The sequence below is a fragment of the Choloepus didactylus genome, chromosome 4 (assembly GCF_015220235.1).
Source record: "Choloepus didactylus isolate mChoDid1 chromosome 4, mChoDid1.pri, whole genome shotgun sequence".
NCBI classification, from domain to species: domain Eukaryota; kingdom Metazoa; phylum Chordata; class Mammalia; order Pilosa; family Megalonychidae; genus Choloepus; species Choloepus didactylus.
The window spans coordinates 181,895,101-181,911,514 of record NC_051310.1 but is presented as its reverse complement, the minus strand read 5'-3'; the positions used below and the strand labels follow the sequence as shown (position 1 = coordinate 181,911,514).

General features: G+C 34.5%; 1 protein-coding gene across 1 annotated transcript in view; it reads right to left on the bottom strand.

The window, feature by feature from the left end:
• Nucleotides 1–16,414, bottom strand: part of FANCM (FA complementation group M) — an 87,792-nt gene that overhangs the window by 33,249 nt on the left and 38,129 nt on the right. Inside the window, exons 10-14 of the mRNA XM_037834929.1 lie at nucleotides 14,740–14,946; nucleotides 12,500–12,713; nucleotides 6,940–7,097; nucleotides 5,731–5,886; nucleotides 1,682–3,614 (exon numbers count right to left, since the gene is read on the bottom strand). Of these exons, the coding sequence (XP_037690857.1) occupies nucleotides 1,682–3,614; nucleotides 5,731–5,886; nucleotides 6,940–7,097; nucleotides 12,500–12,713; nucleotides 14,740–14,946 (2,668 nt within the window). The remainder of the gene's footprint in view (nucleotides 1–1,681; nucleotides 3,615–5,730; nucleotides 5,887–6,939; nucleotides 7,098–12,499; nucleotides 12,714–14,739; nucleotides 14,947–16,414) is intronic.

Here is a 16,414-nt window from a genome sequence, read left to right as displayed (position 1 = left end):
GCCTTCCAGGCAAATGCAGCTTGAAACAATGAAAACATTGTAATAAATAGTTAAGGCAGATGGGCTGGAACAAAGACCACACTCCCCTTTGTCCAGTGTATGGATGGATGAATAGAAAAATGGGGGCATTCTTTTTTACTTTAATTGATCTTTTTCACTTTAATTATTATTCTTATTATTTGTGTGTGTGTGATAATGAAAATGTTCAAAAATTAATTTTGGTGATGAATGCACAACTATATAATGGTACTGCGAACAACTGAATGTACGCTTTGAATGACTACATGGTATGTGAATATATCTCAATAAAATTGAATTAAAAAAACAACAATGTAATGTTATCAGGCATAATTTCAATTATTCTTTAAAATGTTACATGCCACAAAAATGTACATTATTTTATACTAAACTCTCATTAAATCTTTCACTTTTATAAAACAAAAAAATAAAAAAAGAAATGCTGTCCAGGCAGAGATTAAATCCAGAAGACTACCAGGAAAAAATGTCTTAACAATGAAGGTGGGGGTGTATTTGTAAATACTTTGTGAAGAACTCAGAAAAATCAAAGATGGTACCTTAGAATACCACTAAGACACACAAAAGGCCCTCTAAATATCTTATGGGTGATCCTCACAGATCCTCTCAAACCATAGACCTAAAGAACTTAAGGACATTGTTTCTAGATATCTCAGCAGAAGTCCAAGGTAGAGTAGAACTTATCTCCAAAAGATTTGTGGGCATGTCTAGTGTCTAATGGAATGAACCCAACCAGATTCTCAGAACACCCACAAAAACCAACTACACTAAAAGGGATAGAGTGACAGTACAAAATAAAAAGAGGCATTTAGATACCCAAATTTCTACAGATAGGAGGGTAAGAAAACTCCACAAGTACTACCGGTTATAAGAAAGAAATGATTACTACTTCATACTCACTGGGACAACTATTATTAAAAAAAAATGGAGCTTGCTACAGCCAAGAGGGACACTTTGAAGAATGCTCAGTAGCTGAGAGAGGAGCTGCAGCTTATGAGACATTTTGGTCAGGAATTTGACCTACCAATTCCCGTGTTATTTTGGTTCAGTATTTCTCATGAGATAGCTGTATAGATTTTGGCTGGGGCTGCAGTCATGTGAAGGCTTCAAACTATCCCACCCCAAATTTTAACACTTTTCTTCTTTCTCTTTGTTTCCGCCTTTTATAATATCCAATTCTCTATTATTTTCAACACATCCAACACTCATGAATGAAATGAAAATCTATGTTCTATATGAAGTTTTTTCAATCTAGTCCAATCTGAAATTTCTTCATCTTCTGAACCTCCAAAGCATCCATTATCTTACCATTCATTTGATAGTCATTCCCACATTATTTTTTCATGTGAATATGTCATGCATTTGTTCATGGTTCCAAGGCCAAGTCTCACACCTCTTTGTATATTTCACAGTGCCTAGCATACCTTTCCTACGGCATGCATACAGTAAATGTATGTAGAGAAAATAAATCTTGTATCAGTGAACATCAACAGAAATACATCAATTATCTAATACAGTATACACACAGACATACACACATATATAGCACCATACACCAAGAAGTTACATTTTGGGAAATTACACAAGTTCTTCTGGAGTAATTATTCTCAAAACATGTATTTATTTTATAACAATGGAATCTTACCTTCTTCCACAGAATAATGACAGGACTGATGAAGTCTGTTTTTTTCACTGCTTTTAGCCTTTTGTAGAGAAAGTCCTGAATCATCAAAAGTTGAATTCAATGCTTCTTTGTCAAGACTTTGTAGATTTAATTTTTCTTTATTAGAAACTGGTGTTTTGGACATTTCTTCTCTTATCTTAGAAAATGAGTTCAGTGTGCTTGATTCAGAAAGTGGTGTACTCATAACTTTTTCTCCTACCAGCAAAGGAAACTGAGAATAATCAGGAGATATAAATTCTTTATTTTTTGCTGCACTCAGTGGCAAAAGTGCAAAATTTGGACTCTGCTTATCTTCACTTGATGAGACAGTAATGTTTCTTCTCATAAAACTTTCAACATGATCTCTTGGTATTACTGCTTGATTTGAAACATAATTTTCATCACTTATCTCCTTAATATCTAAATACCTTCCAGATAGATCATTTAGAAGCCTATTCTTATTTGTCTCTGATACATTTTCTAATATTTCATCATCAGACTCTGTACTACAAAATCCTAAATCAAAGGTAACAGAGAATAAATCCTTAGAGTAATCAACCACATATTCTTTGTTCTTCACTTTTTCCTCATTTACACCTCTCAAATCTGTATGAAATTTCCAACTATTATCACAGATGATCTGCCTTTGAGCTTCAGGATTATTGTCTAACAAAAGTTCATCAGAAATTAAGAACTGAGAGACCACTGCCATTTCACTTACAGCAGTTTTGTCTAACACACACAAAGGTTTGCATTTACTCAAGGGAGAAAAGGTTACACTATTAAACTCTGTATTATCATCTTCAAATAATAGTAAACTCTCATTCTGATCATTGAACAATGTTGAGAGGCCATTATTATAAACATCAGGATTCTTTTCTTTACCGGAATACTGTGAATGGCCTATGTTTATTTGAGCATGATTGTCAGGTACTAAATTTTCATTTTGAATATCTTTATGTAGTTCACCATCATGGTCACAGCAGATTAGCACATCAGAAATCTTACCATTACTAGCACCATGAAGGCCATTTATTTCAGAAGAATGATTAACAGTAGAAGAGGTTAAGTTTAGTAAATTGAATTCTAAATTTTGTTGGGACTTCACAGCTGAAGTTGACATCAAACAGGTAGATTTATCATTTTGTGAATACTCTCTGTAGGATGGGAAAAGCAAATTTTTAAGTGCAGAATCCTTTGTGATTTCATATTCCAAAGCTGAGAGCCCATTAAGAGGTGGAGGAGAATGAGATAAAAATCTCTCTACATTAGCTAGTATCTCTTCTGTCAATGATTGACAACTATAAAATTGATCATCTCTTCTAACTAAAAGCTCTTCTTCAAATGGAAGAAACAAGCTTGATGGAAAAGACTTCTCATCACTAAAACTGTTATAACCAGAATCTAAAAAATTTCCAGCAAATGAACTGGTGGATTTATTTGTAAACTGACACTCTGTTAGTAAGACATATGGCTCGTTAATAACATTTTCATGGATAGTACATGGGGCAGCAACTTCATCTGTATCTGATGCCATTTTATCACTTGATATGGCTATATGAAAAGCATTTTCAACAACAGAATTTTCTTCAGTATCCAAAGAATTCATAATACTATAATTATTTTCTTTTTTAGGCAGATCTTTTTTCATTTCTTTAGAAGCTTTGTTCTTCAGAGAAACAATTTTAGTGGGTTTGATATGAGTTTGTTTCAAAATTTCAGCACATTCTTCATCAGATTCTGCCATTGAGAATGAAATATTTTGCTTTATATTCTTTGTAAGTAAAGCTCTCTTCTTAGCAGTAAGGCTGCTGTCAGTAAGAGGATTATATTTATTCCTGAGAGCACTAAATTTTGAGCTAACATCTTCCATTTGTAAATAAGATTTCATTTCCAATTCATAGCTGCATTCTTCCTATAAAGAAAAATGAAAGAGTTATGGGAAAACAAAACCAAAAATAAAGCCAATTCTCAGAGATGAATTTCACTGTATGTTAAAATATTTTCTAAGCAATATACATTGTTCAAATGATTTTAAAGTGTTCAAGTTTTTATAACTTGAAAAATTATTCTGACAAGCCAAATTATAAATGACACTACTGTGAGATTATCCTAATATTACAGAAGATATGTAATAACTATTAGTAGAAAGAACAAATGTAATGAATACATAAAATAAGGATATCAATCCTAAGTGCTTTCTCTTCTAAAATTTAATTGGACAATTATTCTGCTAATTTCCTAAAATAGTAGTGCCATTAGCTATTTAGGAAATTAATATATATTAATGAAAGACACAAATACATGTTAAATTTATTCCCTTGATTGCAGTAAGGTAAGAAGAGTTTTTAGAACCTGTGAAATAATAGTACTTATATACAGAATAGGCTGTAGCCTGAAATATACTTCTATTTTTAACAAAGTCCCCAAGTAGTACATTAAGAACTCTTAAAGTGAATTTCTAAGCCTTACTTAACTCCTAATTGGCAGCTAAAACTCTATTACACATTCCCTCCTCTCCTTCTCTCCCCTTCCCCCAGCCCATGAATGCCACTAGAGTGAAATTCCTCTACCACTCAGAGACTTAAACAGTTAATTCATCTCAATTTGCAAATGTATTGATTTAGTAACACAAACAAATCAGCCTAAAATGTCTAATCTCTTAGCACTGAATCCTGGTCCACGGAACTCTGTATCCTAGTGGCCTTGCTGTTAGCATCTTTATGAATCATGAAATGCTGCTAAAGGGTTAGTCTTTCAGAATTTCTATTTCAGAAGGAAGCAGAAAGCTGGATGATCTTTTCAGGAATAACTAGGAATGCAGGGCATGAGGGGAGCACAACTAAACTGAGAAGGTACCACTGCTTATTTAAATTTAAAGGAAGTAATTCCCATTTAATCAATTTTTAAAACTACCTCCAAAGAAATGTTTTGCCCCAACACTTCCTTCAGATCTCAGTCAAATATTCAGTTAGGATACATAATTGGTCAGGAAAAGCAAGGTCCACAGTTGAAGTAAAAACTGTTGAGAACTGAAGAGTGTGTGTCTAAAATTACTTTAAATCAAGAAAAATTAGCTAATACACAAAGACCTCTGAACCTACTGCCGGAGCTGCAAAAACCCTTTGATCACTTGAATAATGAACACAATAAATACTAAGTGAGCAATGTCTAGTACATATGCTACACATAGACTGAACATTTTATCTGGTTTGTTCACCAATGTAGCTCCAGGGCTTGGAACAGAAGCTGGCACATAGCAGGTCTTCAATAAATATTTTAATTTGATGGCACAGGTTTTGCTGGAATCCACAACCAATTACTTTATTCACATATACTCATGAAAATTAGCTAACAATAAAAATAGCAGCTTTAACTTAGAAGTCTTACTATGTAACACTTACTGTTTTAAGTGCTTTAAATGTTGTTAAGTCATTTAATCCTCACAACCCTATGAAATAGGTACTATTATTATTATCCCATTTTACAGATGAAACTGAGGCATAAAGATATTACATAATTTATACACACACAACCAGTAAAAGGGAGAGCTTGGATTCTAACCCAGGTATTTTGGATTTCATGCTCAAAGCAGGTCCCCTATTCTGACTCTCTCAAGGAAGAGCAATCATGAAACTATTCAATGAGTCAAATAATTCTGTAAACTACCACTAGGATACAGGAGACACCAAATGAACTATGTGATAAAAAATATTTCAATACATCCCAGTGTAGCAAGAATCATAAATTAGCTTTACAAACTAATTAAGTATATTAAAATTCTATTCCAGCCACCAATATTTACAGATGATATTCTTCTACTAATTAAGTCTACTTTTGCTCCTAAGCAGGAAACTGGTTCCTTTTTAAGATCACAAGGAACTATATAGATAAAGAAAATATTTCTAGCTATAATTATTGATAATAAGTAGTTTTAATACTTTTAATGACTTCAAATTAAGAAGAATAAACATTAAGTATTCTATTTGTCATCATCATTCCAACAATGGAAAGTTACAACAAAACTCTACCTCTTCATGTCTCATTCCTTCTATCATTTGCATAATGCTTATAAAGTGGTGGCATCGATCTGAATGGTCAACTTGATGAGTAGGAAAAGGATGATCCTGCCACACTCTCCATTCAGAAAGAGAGAGTTGATGAATTCCAATGGTTTGTTCCTGTGTCTTGATTAAAGATTTTACAAATAATAACGACAAAAACACATATACATACAAACTGAGATTTCACAAACAGATAAGGGAAAAAAACAAGTATATAAAGATAAACAGGCTAACATATCTAAATAATTTACTTTCATTTAGGTACTTTCACCTAAAACATCAGGAGAATAAAAGGAAAATAATTTCACAAAGTGTTAAGATAACCTTTTAAATATATTTTAAAAGTAACTTTTACATGAGTCACTATTTGAGCATATTCCTGTTTATATAGCTCCATATTATGAGCAAATATGTAAGAAAATATGTTTGGCTTCAAATCTACTATGTTGCTATTTGGTCTATCCTACAGTCTGATAAGGAGGCATGGATAACCTCTCAGTGAAACTTATTCCCAACTCATCATACATGCTGCCATTCCTCAATCTCCTTGTTTGGGAATAAAATACAAATGCTTATAACTATATATTTAAAGCTCTATAAATCTTCTAAAAGAAATCTTTCCTGAGGTTGTTCTTCTAGCTCTCTAGGCACATATTCAACACCTGTTCAACTCTCTTGACTTTCATTCCCATTCATCAACAATTGGTTCATAACAAATAAATATTAACAACTAATTTAAAGTTCTAACTATAATTTCAAAAAGAAAAAGAAAAATCAGTTTTTACAAAGATTCATATGGTAGCATTATTTACATTAAATATTAAAATATTGAAAAGAATCTCAAAATACAACAGGAAAATAGCCAAGGAAACTGGTATATTACAGAGTAAAGTGTCAACCATGTAGATGATGCCAATATATACAAATGTTTATATGGTAGAAAGTAATGAATAAAGGCAGAACTTACGTAAACATATCACAAAAATGTAAAAAATATATATGCAATACATAATTAATATAAGAAAATTTGGAGTGTTATAAACATAGAGAATATTTTTAAAGCTTATATTCTTAATTTTTAAAATAAATTGACATTCTGATGAAGAACATCTCTCTTTACTTGCAAATATATTGCATAATCATTCAAAGGACATCTAAAGAACATATTCAACTTACTAGGCTGTTTTTCTCATTCTGTAAAGACAGAAATTGACCTTGAGGCAATGTTATTTCCTTAATTTCATCACTGTCCCTTAATCTATAAAGTGTATTCCATAATTTATATTCTTCTTCCAATAAGGACCAACCTTTTTTTGAGTTATTTTGCCTGACTCCTATAAATTGAAAAAGTAATTGAAAAATGTTATTAAAAAAAAAGCTACAAGGCAAACACAAAATATATAACATCAACTAAAACACTGTAATAAACTCTGCTAAATCACTGATTTTGTTCAATCAAACTAACTATTCTTCACATAAAACCACTCTATTACTTCTGCTTCTACAAATTTCCTAAACTTCACTCACCTCTTTGAAAATAATATGCCCTTCTCTCTAGCAGCTAACCCCTCGTCAGTCATGGCTTCTTCTGCATTCCCTCTACTTTGCTGCCTAAGACCTTTCAGGAAACAAAGTCAGATAATTTACAAATGAAAACTGGTATTATGATTCCATCATAACAGTACTGGAAAGATTATCTGAGGCTTGAGAAAAAAAATTGCCAAGACAAACAAGAGTTTTGTAGCTGAAGTCTTAAACAAATAGGGGTAAAAAGGGTGAAGCTTTTAAAAATTGTATAGAGTAAACTTCCAGGGAAGATAGTAGAGTAGGGAGCTCCAGGACTTAGTCCTTCCACAAAAATAGCTATTAAACAGGCAAAAACTGTCTGAAACAATTATTCTGGAGCTCTGAAGGCAAGAACACTGTATAGGGGTAGAGGCTAATAAACTACAGTCAAGTACAGTGTGTTGTTCTCTCCACACAGCGGCTACTGGCACCCATCCCCCACTACTGTGGTGGGCCCCCTTGGGGTCTAGTCCCTGGCTAGCTCCTTAGGAACAGAAAAGGACATAAAAACCCAATTCTGTACTGAATGGCTGTTAAGAAGGAATGAAGTCATGAGGCATGCAACTATGTTAACGGACCCTGATGACACTATGTTGAGTGAAATAAGCCAGAAAAGAAAGGACAAACATTATAAGACATCACTAATATAAACTAACTATAATGAGCAAATGCTGAGAATTGAATTTGAGAGCAGAGGTTATCAAGCGATAGAACAAAGATAGAGATTGAGCAATCGACAATGGAGTGAGGAGTGCTCAATGAGTCTTGTAAAGTTTTGTAGACTGTAAGCTCTGATAGCAGTAACATCTATTCCTGAATTTTAACTGTTAGTTAAGAGATGTTTATTTGGTACAAAATTTATATGCTCTGTAGCACACTTTCTGATATAACCTGTAAGGTCAGTTTCTTTAAACAACATGATTTCAAGGAATCTAGAATGGGATCTTGTTATTCTGAACAGGTAAATGTAATACCCCAATGCACCCCAGAGTACTCAGAGCAGAAAATAAAAAAGTATTTGCAAAGTTCCCTTGAGGGACTGGGGATAAATGTAGAACTATTAAACTTCCCCACCTTGGGAATTACTGATATTACCACAAACATTAGGACATCATAATTTAATAACTCAAGCCCTCAATCTTGGGGCTTGCCCTTATGAAACTTATTCCTGCAAAGGAGAAGCTAAACCTACTTATAATTATGCCTAGGAGTCACACCCTGAGAACCTCTTTTGCTGCTCATATGTGGCCTGTATCTCTAAGCCATCTCTGCAAATAAACTCACTATCCTTCCCCCTACATGGGACATGACTCCCAGAGGTGAAAGACTCGCTGGAAACGAGGGACAGGACTCCTAGAAATAAGCCTGATCCTGGCATCGTGGGATTGAGAATGCCTTCTTGACCAAAAGGGAGAAAAGAAATGAAAAATAAAAATAGAGTTTCAGTGGCTAAAGAGATCTCAGAGACAAGAGATCAATCTGGAGGTTATTCTTAGGCATTATATAGATATTCCTTTTTAGTTTCTAGTGTATTAGAATAGCTAGAAGGAAATATCTGAATCTGTTGAACAGTAATCCAATAGACTTGATTCTTGATGATAAGTGTATAAAATACATAGCTGTTACCATGTGACCATGTGACAGTGAAAACCTGGTGACTGACAATCCCTTTACACAGTGTTTGGGCAGATGAGTAATAAAATAATAACAAAAAAAATGTATTACTAATGGGGGGGTAAGGGGTATGGGTGGTTTGAGTGTTCATTTTTAATTTTTCTTTATTTTGGAGTAATGAAAATGTTCTAAAATTGATTGTGGTGATGAATGCACAACTATATGATGATATTGTGAGCCACTGATTGCATACTTTGGATGGACCTTCAGAGTAAGCTCATCAAGATAATTAGATGCCTACACATCAGCAAAAAAATTACAAGCCATACTAAAAAACAGGAAGATAATTGCCTAGTCAAGGGAACAAATTAAAACCTCAGAGGAGACAAGAATTTGGAATAACTAATCAAAGATATTCAAACAAATCTCCTAAGTCAATTCAAGAGATGAAAGAATATATGCATAAAGAGATAAAGGTTATTAAAAAGACACTGTGTGAGCAAAAGAAGAATTTGAAATGAAAAGGAACATAAATAGAAATTATGGGAATAAAAGGCCCAATAGAAGAGATAAAAACATTCTAGAGGCATATAACAGCAGATTTGAACAGGCAGAAGAAAGAACAGCAAACAAGATAGGACAATCAAAATCTTACAAATAGAAGAACAGATAGAGAGAAGAATGGAAAATATTGAGCAGTGTCTCAGAGATTTGAATGACAGCAGAAAGCACACAAGCATACACATCATGGGTGTCCCAGAAGAAGAAAAGAGAAAAGGGGCCAAAAGAATATTTGAGAAAATTGTTGGAAAATTCCACTACAAACGCAGGCTTTCACAAATGGCAGATTAGACAAGCCTTTTGTGTTAAACTTTCTGGTGGCCAGAATAACATACTGCAGCCACTTCATTATGCCCCAAACCCCTCTTCCCCTGCTATTTACAGTCCAATCCTTAAAAGGCGAAAAAAAACAAAAAACCAAAAACCCACTACTCACTTGCCCATTGGTTCCATGCCATGCCTTCTCAATTCCCACCTTGGCAGACCCCTGGGCCCAATCACCACTTGGCCCATCAGCTAAACTTCTGTCCTTCCTTACCAACTGACCACCTCCATAAGAAAAGCATAAATACAGCTCTCCCTTTGTCTCAGGCAGGCTGAAGTTTTACTTCAGACCCCCATCATGCTGACGTGCAAATAAAACTTTTCTGCCTGAAGTCGATTAGTCTCCGTGCCCTCTGTGACTACGCAGTGAAATTTCTAACAGAAATAATGGCCGAAAATCTTCCAACTCTTATGAGACATAAGTATACATATACAAGAAGCACAAGGTACTCTAAACAGAATAAACCCTAACAGATCTACTCTGAGACACATACTAATCAGAATGTCAAAATGTCAAAGATAAAGAGAGAATCCTAAAAGCAGCAAGAAAAAAGCAATTCATAAGATACATGGGATCTGCAGTAAGACTACGTGCTGATTTCCAGAAAACTGATGAGGAGGGAATACTACCGAAGTCATTCTATGAAGTGCTGAGAAGGTGGCAGTATGATATATTTAAGGTACTGAAAGAGAAAAACTGCCAGTAAATAATTCTTTATCTGGCAAAACCATCCCTCAAAAAGGAGGGAAGAGTAGAAAATATTCACAGATAAACAGAAACTGAGAGAGTTCATTAACAAGACAACTGCCCTGCAAGAAATACTAAAGGGAGTCTGTATGCTGAGAGGAAAAGACAAGAGATAGCGCCTTGGAGTAGTGTGAAGAAATGAAGATTATCAGTAAGAGTAACTAAAGGGTAAAAAAAGAAACAAACAAACACACAAAGATATGACATTCAAAAACTAAAGGATAAAATGGCTGAAGTAATTATTGCCTTTACAGTAATAACAATGAATGTTAATGAATTAAACTCCCCAATCAAAAGACAGATTGGTAGAATGTATAAGAAAGCATGATTTAACTATATGTTGTTTACAAGAGACTTTCTTTAGACTCAAAGACACAAACATATTGAAAGTGAAAGGACAGAAAAAGATATTCCATGCAAGTAGTAACAAAAAGAGCTGAGGTAGCTATACTAATATAGGACAAAATAGACTTTAAATGCAAAACTGTTATAAGAGACAAAGAAGGACACTATATATTAATAAAAGGGGCAATCCACCAAGAATAAATAACAATCACAAATATTTATGCACCTAATCATGGTGCCCCAAAATACACGAAGCAAAAATGGCAAAACTGTAGGAAGAAATAGACAATAATACTAGGAGAATTCAATTCACCATTCTCATCAACAGATAGAACATCTAGACAGAGGATCGATAAGTAAACAGAGATCTTCAATAATATGATATATGAACTAGACCTAACATATACAGAACATTTTATATATTTTCTTCCCAAGTGCACATGGATCATTCTCCAGGATATATATTCTTCCCAAGATAAATATTCTTCCCAAGTGGAGAAATAGAAACACTCATTCATTGCATTTAACAAGAATGTTGCAAAAAGCATTACTACCCTGATAGGTAATTGTACCAGATGACCACCAAAGTTCTTTCCAAATCTCAAAATATAATTATGATTTTATGATTCTTTAAAGCTCTCCTTAAAGATAAAGGAAAATTAAAAAAAAAAAAAAACTTTTTTCTTTTTCATGTAATGTTAATAATTCAAGATATTTTCTTGATACCACCAAAGTCTCTGTAGTTCTTAAAGGGGAAAGAGATCTTTCACCTTCCCTTTTTTCAAGCATTTGTCCAGAGGACACCAAATATTTGTAAATCATTCCTTTAATCCTTTGTAAATATTTATAAAGGATAAGCAAGACTCTAGTCAGCTTTACAACCCAGAAATGTTTTATTTAGGGTCTTGGAAACATCTCTTTGAAATGTGAACATCAAGGAAGATTGCATCCCTATCTCCCAATGATCACAGCAGTTTAGCCTAGGCACCTATATCAAAACTGTAACCATTTGCTTTTCATAGAAATAACAAGTTTCTTTATTCCTTACAATAAAGGCAATTAGCCAACACAAATGGTTACCTCAATTACCAGATGAATATGCGGTGAAAGAATGTATAGTAGCAAATGGTTCTGTCCTCTCATATGAGGACAAGTTATTGTTAATCTTAGGAATACATATATAAAGGATTGTAATTGCTTGGGGGTATAAATAGGGTAGAATTTCTCTCTTTGTAATATCTTAGTGGATTACGTTCAATGCACATTGTATTCTGTTTAATGCTTCTTCAATAATAAAACTTTTTTCTTTCTTTTCTGCATTTTGTGGGGAGGACTCTGGATTGCTAGAATATTTCTGATTTTAATTTTCTCCAACACTGTACCACCATTGTTTCCTTCCCTTTGCCACATGAACAATCTCTTGTCCTTTGCAAAGAGAACACCCATAACATCCTAGAATGTACCTTGAGTTTTTCAAAGAAGAAATGTTATATCAAGATTCAGCTTTCTACTAACCAAAAATGGGGGGGGGGGGGGGCAGGGAGGCAGTATGCCACAACAATAAAAATTTTTATTTACCATTCCTATAAGAAAAGAGAGACGACTTCCTCTGCACATTCCGAGAAGGCTTCTCTGGTTCACAGATACCATGTGTGATGAACATTTTGTGTAATTCTGGATTGATTCCATCAGGAACCATTCGTGGACTTCCTTGGTAAAAATGAAGGACTTGCCTGTTGCCTGAAATAGCTTTATAAATATTTCTTTTGTTGCACTGACTTTGATTATAAGTCTGCAAAAACAAATGTAAAATTGTCAAATTACATAATTTCTATAATAATCATTTAGCCGTAATAGGCAATTATGTTAGTTTGGGTTTATTCTAAACATAAAGTTAAACTAACCCACTTAAATACTTAGAGAATGAAATTTATGCTGACGGGAATTCTAAAACATATCAGTAAAACCATTTGATAAAGTATTGGTGAAAAATATTTCATAATCTATTATTAAAAAGCCTACCTTAGTAACCAGATTGCACAAAGGTAATCTTTTTTTTTATGTAGTATTTGCTGTTTTTGAATAAGATTGATATTTACCTATGTGCAATTTGGTTTTTTTGAAAAATTACCTAATTTTAGTTTGTTACTTCATCTCTCTACACTTGAGTTTTTTATCTGTATAAAACAAGAAAAGCTTTACTTACCGTATAAGGTTTTTGACAGGATTATAATAGTGCATATAAAACACTTAAAACATTGTATAGCATAGAACAAATGATTATTAAATGTGGTCATAATTACTATTTTACAGATAAGAAAACTAAAACCTGAAAAGAGAGATTAAGTGAGTTGCCTGAGTTAGCACAATTAGTAGGAACCCAGTTCCACTCACTGATAATGCATGCTCTTTGGCAAGCTGCCATATATTTCACTTATTGAGATCATTTTATGGATAAAGTAGATGTTACATAAGAATATGCTATAATAAAATGAAAAGTATTAAAGAAAAATAATTCATTTTTGTTAGGTCCGGAGCCGTTCAACAATCCACACAATGCAGCGAGTCATGGTTTAAGTAGAGAGTTTAAGGTTTATTAGAGGAAGAAAGCAGAAGAAAGCAGGTGGGAGCCAGCAGAAAAGAAAGAAAGGAAAAATGGCTCCAGCTCTCTATCTGAGAGGAGCATTTTTTAAAGGAAAAACCCACATGGGGAGGGTAGGGTGTTAGGGGAGAAGGGTGCCTGTTGAGTGCGTCCTGTGCCTCAATTGGGCGAGTGCCTATCAATTTCTGAACTGACTGGTTACTAGGGTTCTAACACACTACTCTTCTTTGATGTGCACTGTATTATCTATGTGGAGGAAGCAGGCCTTTTGGCTTGTTTGTGGTCATTCATCTTATGGACATATCTGACCTTGCCTTACCCGCCTTTGAGGCGCCACTGTGGCTAGGACAGCCTTGAACAGCCTTCACTCTTTAGTTTTTGGGGCACCTATTTTCTGTGAGATAAGCAGCAGGACCCCTGGATCAGACATTCCATCTATATGTTAGACTCTTTTTTTGGGGATCTGACAATTTTTACAGGATGATTTCAAAGACAATATAAAATATTTAAACAAGTTTTTAAATTTTAAATTGAAAATTAATCTTTTTTTTAAATTTCATAGCTAATGAGAAGGTCTTTAATGTGAGACTCTATATTTGGCTATTGAACCAGTCCCACTGAGTTAAAAAATTAGTTAACACTTTAAAGTGGAACAAACACAAAATAATATGCATATCATATTTAGGAAGGCTTATTACCCAAGATTGTAGAAAAGTATGAATACAATTTAAGTTCCCTATCACTTTAGGGTAGGCATCAGAAACCTTTTCTGTAAAGGGCCAGAAAGTAAATATTTTAGGCTTTGCAGGCTATTATTGTCACTGGTGCATATTCTTCTTTGTTTTGTTTGATGTTTGCAACTCTTGAAAATGCCACAAGCATTATTAGCTTACTGGAATTCAAAACCAAAAAGAACAAACAAACGGGCCTTAGAAGCACCAGGAAAGAGTAAAACAAAGTAATAAATATTGATTCTTTATACTTAGGTGTCTTTGAATTAACATTGAAGTGTCAAAACGTGTTTCTTTATCTGGACAACAATTATAAAACTGAATACAAGCAAAAATTCTCTTAATTACAAGAAAAGATTAGTCAAAATCCAATACAAAGGGAAAAAAAAATTTTTGGACTTTGAATGCTACAAAGTTGATCTTAGTCTTCAGGCTATATTTCTCAAATTTCAAGCGTCAAATCATGTTTCTACAAGTTTACTTACGCGTTCTTCCCGTCCTTCAGCAAGGATAACAACAATCCTGCCTTGACGTTTGCGGCCAGTTCTACCCATTCGTTGTACAAGACGAATCGGACTCTTCTGGGCATCAAAACATATTATAAGATCAACTTCCCCTATATCCAACCCTTCTTCACCAACACAGGTAGAAACCAATGTGTTGTAACCACCATCACGAAACTGCTTCACTACCTAAAATGAAAATAATTTAAAAAATACATAGATGAAATTATAAAAGAATTGTGGATCACGTATTTTTTCTGTTCCCTCCCAAAAAACATTGAAATCAGATTAAAAATCAGCATTGAGGATACCTAAATAGGGAAAGAAATCTCAAAATGGCAATATAAGCCATAAAACATTATGGGAAAATGGAAAAGGCAGTACAAATAACTTTGTTTTAATAATGGTGGTGATGCCAAAGGGGTTTGCTAACAATTTACATATGAATAAGAAATCCCATTTTTTTATTTTTAGCATCTGCTGAAAGGTGCATAGGGCTGGTAAACAGCCTAGGGCAATTAGTCCTATTTATCATATCCTAACCTAAATGCATAGTTAGGTGTATCCAAAATAAGAATGTTTTATTATTCCTAGAATTCATATCTTACCTTTTATACAGCCATTCCAGGATTTCTCTCTGTTCAGTTTCACTGGTTTCATTCTGATGTAGTTTCATTAAGAAACCACAGTGACATGAGAATAAGTTAAACAAAAAGTCAATGAAGCCCCACCCTAAGATGGCAGAGTGAGATGCTTCAGGGCTTTGTATGTCCACAGAAATCTTGAACAACAAGCAAGAACTGGCAGAAACATCTTTCTCAAAGCTCCAGAAAACAGTAAAAGAACTGTAGTAACAAAGCAAGTGCCATATCAAGGAAAAAGCTACCTAAAAAGAATAGGATCTCGTATGGTGCCCTGGCTAGCCCCTCCTCAACCCCTCACTGACTTGGCAAAGAGCTGGCCCGTGTCCCCTGTGCAGATCCCTGGTGCCCAGTTCCAGAGGGAGCAGAGTAATCATCATACACATACTGGGAGCATATATGTCTAGCACAATGTCTGGTAGTGGCCTGAAGAAGTCATAGTCCCAGAATTTGCCTTCATGCAGAAGGCAGCTTAGAGAACTCTCCTACAGAATGTTTCAAGTCCTGCTGCCTAGGGCAAGGGACTGTTGGTTGTAGGACATACACTGCAGTGTACAGGAACATGAAGAAACTATTTGCTAGATGTGGAGACCCAGGGCCCAGGCTTCCCCTACATACAGACAGTAAGTTGCTGCACCTAGCTGCCTAAGTGACTGGGAAGAAATTAAAGGTCATCTGACCCCCTTAATGAAGAAAGAATATACAGATGGTATCGTAAACCACTTACCTTGTAAAGCATTAAAACTCCTCTCCCCTGATGTATATGTTGATAACAAATCTCCAAACCCCTGTGTGATGAGACCCTGCTGAAACTCTGTTCTCATACCCTATGGAATGTCTTTGCCCGAAACCCTTATAAGCTGTCCCTTATACTCTCCTCTGTGGAGCATGACTTTGATTTTCTGGAAGGCTGCCACCAGAGACTCTCCTGTTCATAAGTCCTAATAAAAATCATGTCTGACTCTGTACCTGGCATGTTCTTTGGTCTTGCAGCTGCCCTGACCCAAGCCTTCCAA